Source organism: Clarias gariepinus, chromosome 15, assembly GCF_024256425.1.
Source record: "Clarias gariepinus isolate MV-2021 ecotype Netherlands chromosome 15, CGAR_prim_01v2, whole genome shotgun sequence".
Taxonomy (NCBI): domain Eukaryota; kingdom Metazoa; phylum Chordata; class Actinopteri; order Siluriformes; family Clariidae; genus Clarias; species Clarias gariepinus.
The window spans coordinates 8,279,097-8,291,366 of record NC_071114.1 but is presented as its reverse complement, the minus strand read 5'-3'; the positions used below and the strand labels follow the sequence as shown (position 1 = coordinate 8,291,366).

The window sequence follows — 12,270 nt, the reverse complement described above, 5'->3', positions numbered from 1 at the left end:
CAATTCAATTCAATTTTATTTGTATAGCGCTTTTAACAATGGAAATTGTTGCAAAGCAGCTTTACACAATTAAAAGAATTATTTAAGTCTGTATGAAATGTGAATGTGTATAAATCAAAATTATAAGACTGTCCCTGATGAGCAAGCCCAGCACCATGTTCGGTGAAAACCAAACAGCATTTCAGCAAAATCACCTCATACCAACTGTCAAGAAGGATGGTGGTGAGGTGATGATTTGGGCACGTTGTAGTCATTCAGTTGACCATGACCACCTCTGTGTGTCAGAGTATTCTAGAGGCAAATGTGAGGCCAACTGTCCAACAGGTAAAACTTAGTCGAAATTGGGACATGCAACAATGATCCAAAGCTCACCAGTTAATCTATATCAGAATGGCTTAATAAGAAAGGAATTAGGGTTTCAGAATGGCTTAGTCAAAGTCCAGACCTCAACTCAACTGAAATGCTGTGGTGTAACAAGAGAGCTGTAAAAAAAAAAAAAAAAAAAAAAAAAGCCTAAAAATCGCAATGAACTGAAGCAATGTTGCATATCTTCCTTGAATATTTTTCTTTTTGGCTTCATTTTTGTTAAATAAATAATGGCACAGTGAAAAAAAATGTTTAAGTTAGTTATGTTGCTTATCCGAGGTTGTATTTGCCTAATACTAATATCCTTTACAATAAGATGATTTTTATTATGTTCCAATACAAAAAATTAAAAGACAGTCTTTATATGTACTGTATATAGATGCTGTGGCACGGTGGTTTAGATGTTAGCACTGTTGCCTTGCATCTCCAGGGTCCGAGGTCCGATTCCCACCTTGCATCTGTGTGCATGGAGTTTGCATGTTCTCCTCATGCTTGGTGGGTTTGCTCCCACAGTCCAAATCTTCTTGTCCAAAGACATGCAGATTGCCCGTATCCCGTAGTATGTCTATTGAGCAGTGCACAAACTTCTGGCCATAAATACTAATTTTGTATTCAACTAGGAACGTCCTGTCATCTAAAGATCTGGATTATAGTATTATAATGGTTGTTTATCATAGTGCAATGATTACCCATATTCAGATGTAGAGTGACAGAAGTTTGAGGTGATTAAGTTGCAGTAGATATGCATGGGATTTATTCTGTGTAGAATATTGTGTTCACAAACAAAACTGTATCTCTATGTCGGTACAAGTATTACGGTGCTTAAATCACTTGTAGCATCTTTAAGGCAGGATCAAAATGGATGTCAATTACTTTTGATTGAAATCTCCAAGCCAGTTCTAACTGGTCGAGCTGGACGTCAGTGAAATACCAACCCGTGTATAATTGGCTTAGTCTATCTCGCTTTGCTTGTCATTGTGTCCGCCTCTTTTTCGTCAACCGCGACATGCTATTGGTCAAGACTCGGTACATTGACCGCCTCTGTAGTGTTTGGACACACTACTGGTCAAATTGAATCTCAATCACGAAGATGGTTGTCGATGATAGGATAGAACTGCGATCAATCATTCCTGTACACACAGGCTGATTGGTCGAAGGGCGCGGGCGGTATCTAGACCTGGGCTTTGCTCTTGAAGGTTTAACGGAGAGCGAATGTCGTCATGAGCGGTGGGTAGGAATTATAACATTGGTGTTTGTTAGTATCTAGTCTAAAATACGTACTCTTCTTTTATGGACTACAGCAGTGCATTTTGCAGACTAGCAGAGATAATAAAATAATTATTATGTATTACACTGCAACATACTGCACACTTCCGGAATCGGGGTATCAAAGAGTTTATCTGGATGCTAGTTAGCATCCTAGCTAGCGAAGCGCAGTTAGGTTTTGCAGTTCTTCCGTTTCAGAGTTGAATTTCGGTCGGCTTTTTAACGCATTTTATTTTAGAGTTTGTTAGCGCTAGGTGTTAAGGGTGGAAGTACAGTAAGGAAGGTTGGTAGAGATCTAATAAACTAAAGAAAAAATATATACAGAGCTTGAGACTGGAGCTAGCTTCGTTAGCTTGTTTACTAGCTTAGTTGCTAACGCGGAGTAGCTCAGTTTGTCTGTTTTAGCTAGTTAGCCGTTAGCTGAGGTTTACAGGGTGCGCTATGAAGGTGCGTTAGGAAATTGTGTCTCCCTCACTGCGATGATCTGGTCCAAGCAGAATTGTGTGTGTGTTTTTTTTTTTTTTGTTTGTTTTTTTTTATGCTCCTATGTAGGTATTATGGCTAGAGACATTCAAGAGAGAAAGAGAGGGTGAGTTTGATATCAGAGTCAGATTCAGTCATGTTTAATGAGTTAGGTAGGAAATAAAACTGAGGATTGTGGATTAACGCTAATAACGTAAGTGATGTACGTTCTTCACATCTCACAACCTTTCAGCACGAGTTCAGGACAAAGTGGTGCTTTTTCAAGATCTCTGCTTCTTCCTAAAAGTCTGTATGAAAATAAATGATTTTTTTTTGTACATCCTGGGAAATTTACATTTATCGCCCCTTAGCTCTGTACATTTTTTTAAGAAAGTGCCAGGTCCAGTCAGTTTATTATTGATACTTAACAGGTGACCATGAAGCCTGAATGTGAATATGGGTAGGAATGTTTCTAGCATCGACGTAATCATAATAAAAGAGAAAAAAACAATGCCTTTAAAAAATGTTCACAGTTTCCAGTTCTCAGGATGCTTGATTCACCTCACCAGTTATTGACCAGGTTTAATCCAAGCTCCAGTTCTCCGCATCTGTCGCTTGTGAACCATGAGCTAGCTTTAACACACTGAATGTGCTCTTGTTTGTTTACAATAGATTCACGGCAAAAGCCGTGCAGATAATAATTACATAAAGCTCATTAAAAAGGTTTGGATTAGATCTTACATTCAACTTTAAATTTAAGCATTTTCTAAAATTTTATCTTTTCCCATCTTTATCCCAAGATCAAAAGGACAGTATGGCCGCCACAGTCGCTGTCAGTCCCAGTGAATATCTTCAGCCCTCAACGACCACCTCTCAAGTAAGAAATACATTTTATTGCACCAACAATGTGCGTCCTCATCAATACTGGCCTTGAGTAGGGTTTCTGTTTGTTTCCCGTTTTTAAAAAGAGACTTTTTGTAATACTTCCTCAAAGCAAGAGTCTGGGAAATGGCAGCTAATTTAACGTTAAGATTGTGTGGCATGTTTTGTGCCTGAATACACATAAACAATTTGACTGCATGTGGTTTGCTGGGGATGGTGGGAATGGATTTTATTTGGCTTTGTCAGTGTTGTCTCACACCTGTTTGTCAAAGGTCTTGTGTTTTGCATCCATGCTTATTAATTCAACTAGTAAAAGCTGGAATATGTTTAGTAGGTGGAAGGAATAGTGTAGTGTAGTGCAATGTAAAGCACATTAAGCAAAAAAAATGTTTGCAGTCAATCGCAAGATAGAGTTCCTTTTTCTGGTCTTTAAAATAAGAGGAAAGCAATTGCTGCTGACTAGCTAGATTGTTGAGCTGCGATGAGTAAAAAAAAAAAGAAAATTCTGTCACCCAACCATCTTTGTGGGATGATTTTGAAATGCTCTGACTATTGACTGTAGCACTGTCATTCTACACTCACTGGGTGGTCTGCAGCTGTTTCTGCGAACTATCAGCAGGTGTAGGTTGAAAAACAGAACACGGGTCAATGTGCTTTGTTTCCATCTGTTTTGTAGGATTCTCAGCCATCACCTTTGGCCCTCCTGGCTGCCACTTGCAGTAAGATTGGCCCACCAGCTGCCCAAGCTCCGGCCAGCACGCCTCCAGCCCAGCCAACTACGCGCCGCCTTCACCCTATCAAACCTGCTCCCATCGCTCCGGCGCCACCCAAAAACCTGGGCTTTCTGTCAGCCAAAGGAAATATCATCCAGCTCCCTGCAGGCTTGGGTTCTTCAGGAACCAGTCCCATCCTCTTAACAATCCAGCCTCCAACTCGCCCAACAAGTACAAATGCTGCCAACATTCAGTACCAAGTGGTGCCCCAGATCCAGGGAGCTCAGACCATTCAGATGGTACCCCAGGGTGGACAGATCCAGATTATCCCTGGGACCAACCAGGCTATCATCACCTCACCTGTTACAATGCAGGCTGCTACTCCCACTCCTGCCCAGAAGACAATACCCATCAAGCCATCCACGCAGAAGCGGAGACAGAACAGCAGTAACGTTGCACCCAGCACTAACATTGTGCGTCTGCCTAGTGGACTTGCTCTGCCCCTCAATGTTGCTACAGGTGAAGTGGGTGCAACTCAGATTGTCACAGAGTCGGCAGCTCCATCACCTCGGCCAGTGAAGGGAAAGAGGGGGCGGAAGAGACTGGCTGCTGTAGTTGCTCCTGCTCCTCCGCCAGCCTCACCTCCACCTATTGCTGAACAGGTGGAAACAGTGCTGATAGAAACAACAGCTGATAACATCATTCAGGTAGGTTTTTCACACTTATGCTCTTTGTAACATGTGAAACCCTGTGACTTGCATTTTTATTAATAAAACATTTCTAAAACCATCTTTCTCTAACTACACTCTAAGTTCTCTAAGTCTTTTAGTTAGGTGATATGAAATCAGATTTCAGCCAGAATGCTGGTAGACCTAAATAAAGGTTAGCCACTAGGATGAAACTTTAAATGTGTGAATATGTAAAATTTGTTTAAATATGTTGTGTACTGAAGAAACTAGTTACCACTGACAGTTTGTATTTCCCCCCTTCCTGTCAGGCAGGGAACAATCTCCTGATTGTGCAGAGTCCAGGAGGGAGCCAGCCTGTGGTACAGCAGGTGCAGTTGGTTCAGCAGAAATCAGATCAGCAGGTGGTGCAGATACCACCCCAGGCTCTAAAAGTGGTACAAGCTGCTTCAGCGACACTCCCCCCTGTACCCCAGCGAGTGCCATCCACCCCCAGTGTGCAGGTTGCTCCCTCAGAACCCACACAGGTACTTTAGCAGCTCAAAGTTTTTTTGCTTAGTAATAGTAAAGTCGTAGGGTTTCGTCGATGCCAATGACCTGTCTGAAACGAAAGTGATTAATATATAGTGTTATTTATCAATGGGGCGGGGTCAGCTTTGGCATCACAAAGCAAGTGGCTAACAGCTGGTAAGCGTGATTGGTACTTGTAACTGACAGTGTTGAAATGTGCTTTATAACACAGTTTTGAAATGTGCTTTAATTTCAAAACTGTGTTATGTAATCAATGTTTTTTTTTTTTTAAGGTATTGATTAAAACAGCTTCAGGTGAATGGCAGGCAGTACAGCTTCAGGAGACTATCGTAACCACTCCAACTACACCCACTGCTACTCCCATCCCACCAGCAGGCATAAGTAAGAAAGGCCACCCGGGGGCACGGAAAGAGAGGACCCTTGCCAAGATCGCTCCTGCTGGTGGAGGTCTGATAACGCTTAATGCGGCACAGCTCACTTCAGCAGCTCAAGCCGTGCAGACCATTAATATCAACGGGGTTCAAGTCCAAGGAGTTCCTGTCACCATCACCAATTCAGGGGGTGAGTAGGAAATCTTAGGAGTCAGTAGATTTTCCTGTGAATATTGTATTCTTGTGTCAGTAGTCAAGGAATGCTTTCGGTTAGGTGTTTTTATTTGGGTGAATAAGTTCTTGCACCACAAAAAACAAATTAACACAGCTCTTCTTTCTTACTCTCTCTTTCTGTGGAAATCATGTGCTGTGTATTTTTCGAGAACCAGAAAAGCAAAGAAAAAACCTTAACTATCTAAATCTGGTAATACAGTTTAACAAATATGTATTGTACACCTCAGATGCTTGTATCTAGTGTGAGAAGATCCCTTAGAATAATCTTTACTATATGTTCAGAATAAGCCTCAGACTCCTCCTGTGTGTTTGTCTCACAGGACAGCAACACCTGACGGTACAGACGGTTCAGGGCGGTGGGCTTCAGCTGGGCAGCGTTCAGACACAGGAGCAGCCGCTGAAGATGGAACAGACGCTTACGCTTGAGCTTCAGAGCCAACCAGGAGAGAAGAAAAGGCGCATGGCCTGTACCTGTCCCAACTGCAAAGACGCAGAGAAAAGGTAAAGCAGACCCTGATTACGTTCAAGTTTCCGATGAATTACTGGACACTGAATTTCAGCTGTCATGGCAAAATATCAAAGCAGGCAACACACTTGGCATGATTCTCTAATTATCCTACTTAGATAAAACGCATGCTCTGTATTTTTATAGTTGTATTATGCATGCATGTATGCATGTTTTTAGCGACTGCAAATTAAATTTGTTCTCCATAACGGAACTAACTCGTTTAATTAACTTCTTTAATCTGAGTAAATTAATGTTTCTTTATCTTTGCCGCTGTAGGCCTGGCGAGGTTGGGAAGAGAAAGCATATCTGCCACATAGCGGGCTGTGGGAAGACCTTCCGGAAGACGTCGCTGCTGCGAGCACACGTGCGGCTGCATACGGGAGAGCGGCCTTTTACCTGCAGCTGGGTTTTCTGTGGGAAGAGCTTTACACGCAGTGACGAACTGCAGAGACATGCCAGGACACATACAGGTACACTACATTCATACAGATACACTTAGTACAAAATGCAGTTTAACAAACGGCAACGAGCAGTTTAACAAAGACAGTATTCACTCACCCTTCCAAATCTTTGAATTTAGGAGTTCCAATCACTTCCGTGGTTACAGGTGTATAAAATCATATAGGACCGCTTCTACAAACATTTGTAAAAGAATGGGTCGCTCTCAGGAGCTCAGTGGATTCCAGCGTGGATAGGACGGCACCTGTGGAGTAAGACCAGTCGTGAAATTTCTTTTCTACTAAATATTCCACAGTCAACTGTTAGTGTTGTTATAACAAAGGTGAAGCGATTGGGAACTACAGCAACTCAGCCACAAAGTGGTACGCCACGTAAAATCACATAGTGGAGTCAGCGGATGGCGAGATAGAGGTCACCAACTTTCTACAGAGTCAATAGCTCCAGACCTCCAAACTTCATGTAGCCTTCAGATTAGCTCAGGAACAGTGCGTAGAGAGCTTCATGGAATGGGTTTCCATGGCCGAGCAGCTGCATCCAAGCCTTTCATTACCAAGTGCATTGGATGCAGTGGTGTAAAGCAGTGGAAAAGTGTTCTCTAGAGTGACGAATCGCTCTACTGTGTCTGGCAACCCGAAGGACGAGTCTGAGTTTGGCGGTTGCCAAGAGAACAGTACTTGTCTGACTTCATTGTGCCTTGTGTAAAGTTTGGTGGAGATGATATGGGGTTGTTTTTCAGGAGTTGGGCTCGGACCCTTAGTTCCAGTGAAAGGACTCTTAATGCTTCAGCATACCAAGACATTTTGGACAATTTCACGCTCCCAACTTTGTGGGGACAGTTTGGTCATGGCCCCTTCCTGTTTCAAAATGATTGCTCACCAGTGCACAAAGCAAAGTCCATGAAGACATGGATGCAAGTTTGACCTGCACAAGAAGTCCTGACCTTAACCTGATAGAACACTTTTTGGCATGAATTAGAGCGGAGACTATGAGACAGGCCTTCTTGCCCAACATCAGTGTCTGACCTCACAAATTCGCTTCTAAAAGAATGTCAAAAATTCCCATAAACACACACCTAAACCTTGTGAAAAGCCCTTAAGAAGGGTTGAAGTTGTTATCGCTGCAAAGGGTGGACCAATATCATATTAAACCCTATGGATTAAGATTTGGATGTTTAAATTCATGTGCATGTAAAGCCAGGCGAGCGAATACACTTGGAGATAGAGTGTATATTAATGACCTATGATTTGTTAATTTAATTTAAGCTGATAATACCAACTAAGTGCAATCTGAAAATTTCTTGGTGCGGTTTGCCAGCTTATACCAGAAAGAGGTTGAAATTACATGAAAGAAGCCAGAAGAAAACTAGTTTTCCATATAATGTTTTTTGTTCGTTGATACTATCAGTAAAAATATTTACTATGTTGGTGTCATTTATAGAAAGACAACTTAAAAAGTAACAAATGTAATTTAGACATCAAATTGTGATTTTAAAAGGAATAAATAAAGACTACGGTTCGGAAGATCCCAGGTTCAAACCCCACAACCACCAAGTTGCCACTGTTGGGCCCTTGAGCAAGGCCCTTAACCCTCAACTGCTCAAATGTGTAATGAGAAAAAAAAAAAAAAGTAAATCGCTCTGGATAAGAGCGTCTGCCAATGCCTAAATGTAAATAAAGCCTATCTTACAATTATTTTATTTAATTATTTATCGCAGTATACTTGTATAATATTTATACATATCAACATATCTTAGCTCTGCTTGCAAACAAACTCTTGTCATACAAAATGGCTAGGTGTCTGGAGGTAGAGTAAACCTGGTCTGGCGCAGTGTAATTTTTTTTAAATGGCTGAAAAACCATAAAGAAAGTGGGAAAATTTGGACTTTCCCCAAACCATTGCAAAGCTAAGATCATCTTAACTCAAAGAGGAAGTCTCCATTGTGGTGCTAGCTTTATAGTTAAACAATGATCTTTGTGTTGTAATGGATGTGGGAAACTTGATTGGAGAGTGTTGTTCTTATATAACCTTTAGATGTATTTCCAGCAGAAGAAAGAACTTTAGGGCCGTCATAGCGGTGGACATTTTATTTAAATTTCATTAAAATTTCATAGCCCTGGCTTAAAATATTTACTGTGGAACCTCGAATTACGAGCATAATTTGTTCCAGAAGCAGGCTCGTATTCCAAAACACTCTAAATCGAAGCACATTTCCCCATAAGAAATAATAAAAATTAAAATAACTTGTTCCACAGCCCAAAAAAATAAATACATAAAAATAATAATAATAATAATAAAAATAAATCCTAACAGATGTTTCCATTTATGCGCACAGGCGCTGTGTGTTTTTCTCTCTCCTGCGCTGCTGAGTTTGTATGTTGTGTGTGCGCAAGCACAATTTGACACCGTGCCGGTTGTGTGAGAGTGAAGCACCCCCTCTCTGTTACACACACACACACACACACACACACACACACACACACACACACACACACACACACACACACACACACACATACATACATTAAAGGCGAGAGAGAGTGAACCGGCACGGTGTCAAATTACGCGCGCACACACAACACTCAAACACTGACACACACTAACGACGAGAAAGAGTGTGTGTGCGCGAACACTAATAAGAGACGAGCACTAAGACCCAGCAGGGGAGATGATTAACCGCACGCAAGAGAGAAAAACCGTTGGCTCAGTTGTGATCACGTGACACTCGGCATCAAATCAAGAAGCGCATGTATGATACATGATACTCGGTGCTCGTAAACCAAGACAATGCTCGTTTTCCTAGTCAAAATTGATTAAAAATCTTTGCTCGTCTTGCAGAACACTCGTAAACCGAGTTGCTCGTAATCCGAGGTTTCACTGTATTTTGAATTGGACATTTTTAATATTAAGAAATTTGGTTAATTGACATTTTATGGTTTTGAACATAGTCATTCATGAGATTCGCACTGCATTAAACTTTTCCGTGTTTCCATGTTTTTTCCCCACAAATTGTACTCTCTGTAATTTAATGTGTGATATGTATATCTTACTTGTAGGTTTATTCTTCCTTAATCCAGCCAGCTTTAATCATTAAATTTCTCTTTTTATTTTTTTCTGGGTTTTTTTTTTTTTAATAGGAGACAAGCGCTTCGAATGCTCCAAGTGTCAGAAACGATTCATGCGGAGCGACCACCTCACAAAGCATTACAAAACTCACCTAAACACAAAGAACTTGTGAACATAAACTGCCTGAAGGTTTCAACAAAACTCTTAAAGAACATCTTTCCCTGAGAAGAAGCAGGGATAGAGTCAGGGTGTTATTGGAGGAAAATCTCTCCCCTCATCTAACTTGGACACAGCGTGTTCTAGTCCAGGCTCTGCTGTAGTCGATTCAGACGAGCCCACACTCCTTATGTGTCGCATTTGCAACTCCATCTCGTTTGTCATAGAAGGGCTGGCCGTGTGTCGAAGGATCCAGGAAGAAACCCTGGATGTGTAGTTTGGGTCGAGTTTTTCTTCCTTAGCAGGAAACAGAACATGTGTATCTCAGACATGAATTGCAGCACCAACAACTACTCCAGCCAAGAAGCTCTGCTTTTCTTCATGTTATACATTTTAGAGCAGTTTTATGTGTTTTATTTTGTCGAGCCTTTTGACTGGTGTGTAGCAGCTCATGGACAACTTTTATTATGTAAATGTTTGCCTATATTCAGACATATATTTGTACATATGAAAAATGCTTGGACTTGCTCTATACCCCAGCCAAGGTGTTTGTTTTTTGTTGTTGTTTTTTTGTTTGTTTTTGTCCATTTGTTTTTTCCTCAGAATTGGAAAGTTTGAAATACTCTAACCCTCCTTAATTAACATCTGTTTAGAATTAATTATATATTTGCTGTGATTGGACAATCATGTCTTGAGTGTGGAAGAACAGTTAATGGAGGCCAGTTAAGAAGTAATTGATTAAAAACTGCAGAAAGGTATACAGAAGAATGCTGTATTTAAAAGACAAAAATAGCCTAGCCGTGTAATTATTTAGATTATATGTTTTGGACATTTTAGAGTTGATTATAGAATCTGATATTCAGATGGCAAAGTGGTGAACGAGGTACAGATTTGTTACCTGTGACTGTAGAAATATGGACTTACCTTTCTGATCGCAGGACACAGAAATAGGAAATTAACTTAATGACTTACCCAAGTACAATTAGAATACAGTACAATTTCCAACATTTCAAAGAATTCCTTTGGGAATCATCCTGAGAAATAACCAGGAGTTCAGCAATTTATTTCTTCCCAGGTCTTTTATCGAAGTTTAATTTCCAGATTCTGCTTTAAAAGGAGAAAATGTTTGTGCATAGGTATGTTTGTGTTGTGTCTCTGAATACATGCGGATGTATCTTAGAGCGCACAAAATGTGGGATATTTGTTACACAAACGGGTGGATCGGCTTCTCTGGCCAAACCTGAAGAATAAGGACTATATGTGTATATTGTAAATGAGCAAAAAAGAGACACTGTATAGTTTCATTCCTGTACGACACAAGCCTATTAGATGACCCTTTTTATCAATTTAAATGTTGCCTTAGAAAGCTTCACTCCCTATTTAAAGAGATTTCTGTCTAATTAAATGGAATTGCATTTGTAGATTTGCTTTATCTTTTGTCTAACTTGTATTATAAAATGCCAACTTTATGTGCACTGACCAAATTCAGGGTTTTTACTTTACTAGTTCAATTTAGTATTATTTTCATCAAATGTTATTGGTTGTCAGAATTAAAAAAGGAAATCCCTATTTTTATCTTTCATAGATAAATCCTACACCTGAAGTCCCTGTCTCTGAAATGGCTAACTATTTCTATAATAATGGAGGTGCTTAAGCAGGAGAGCTTGCTACCTTTTCTACAGTCAGTTCATCTTCCCCAAACTGACAATAAAGCATTCAAATGTCTTGTCTGTCACCACGTGTCACTGCAATACCTGTTAAAAAAAAAAAAAACTTACTGACTTTTTTGCATGTTGATGTCTGTTTTTGTGTTTTTTTAACCCCTTGGCGTTTATGTAATTGAGCAATATTACACTCAAGGTTGTGCTGTTGTAGTGAATATCAGCACGGCTGCAGTGCGGTTATAGAGTTGCTGATATTTGGTACAACTTCATTCAGCATGACCTCAGCTGTTATTGCTCTTATACAACAGTTCAAAAAACACCATTTGTTATTAACAGATTATGATTGGTTTGTTTATTTATCCATTTATTTTGCTCCACCAACATGCCCTACCGCTCAAATGCCTCAAAAATCACCAATTAACAAACAGCACCTCAGATTAGAACCGTTATGAAGGGTTTTCAGATCATGCCTTCAGCATTGCTTTACAATGTAGAAAGAAAGAAAAATGAGAGAACGATGGAGTAAGAAAGTGTTTTCAAACTTTTAAACGGTAGGCTATATTCTTGCATGACTGGTGAATTACATTAACCCGTTAAAGTGCCCACTAACAGGTTAGTGGGATTAACAGGTGAAAATGTTAAATTCCTACTATGTACCGAAAAGGTGAGGAGAATAAACCATATACTGTAGGTGGTGGTCAGTCCTGGGAAACTTATCTTTTTGGGGGTTGAATCCCAAATACTGTTAAATGGAAAACTTGTGTGCTATACACAGTGCACCTGGAAAGTATTCACAGCGCATCACTTTTTCCACATTTTATGTCATGTCACAGCCTTATTATAAAATAGATTAAATTAATTTTTTCTCAGAATTCTACACACAACACCCCATAATGACAACATAAAAAA

General features: G+C 40.2%; 1 protein-coding gene across 5 annotated transcripts; it reads left to right on the top strand.

The window, feature by feature from the left end:
- The first annotated feature begins 1,548 nt into the window (after window positions 1-1,548).
- Window positions 1,549-11,488, top strand: sp2 (sp2 transcription factor). 5 transcript variants are annotated; one of them, XM_053513374.1, is made up of 8 exons: window positions 1,549-1,593; window positions 2,895-2,971; window positions 3,653-4,396; window positions 4,687-4,902; window positions 5,179-5,467; window positions 5,832-6,012; window positions 6,296-6,489; window positions 9,613-11,488. In XM_053513374.1, the coding sequence occupies exons 1-8, from the start codon at window positions 1,587-1,589 to the stop codon at window positions 9,711-9,713; spliced, it is 1,809 nt and encodes a 602-aa protein (XP_053369349.1). In that variant the 5' UTR covers window positions 1,549-1,586; the 3' UTR covers window positions 9,714-11,488. The 5 variants fall into 5 exon arrangements, with proteins under 5 accessions (XP_053369349.1, XP_053369353.1, XP_053369352.1 ...); XM_053513378.1 differs by lacking the exon at window positions 1,549-1,593 and adding an exon at window positions 1,606-1,621; XM_053513377.1 differs by lacking the exon at window positions 1,549-1,593 and adding an exon at window positions 1,628-1,915.
- The last annotated feature ends 782 nt before the right edge of the window (window positions 11,489-12,270 follow it).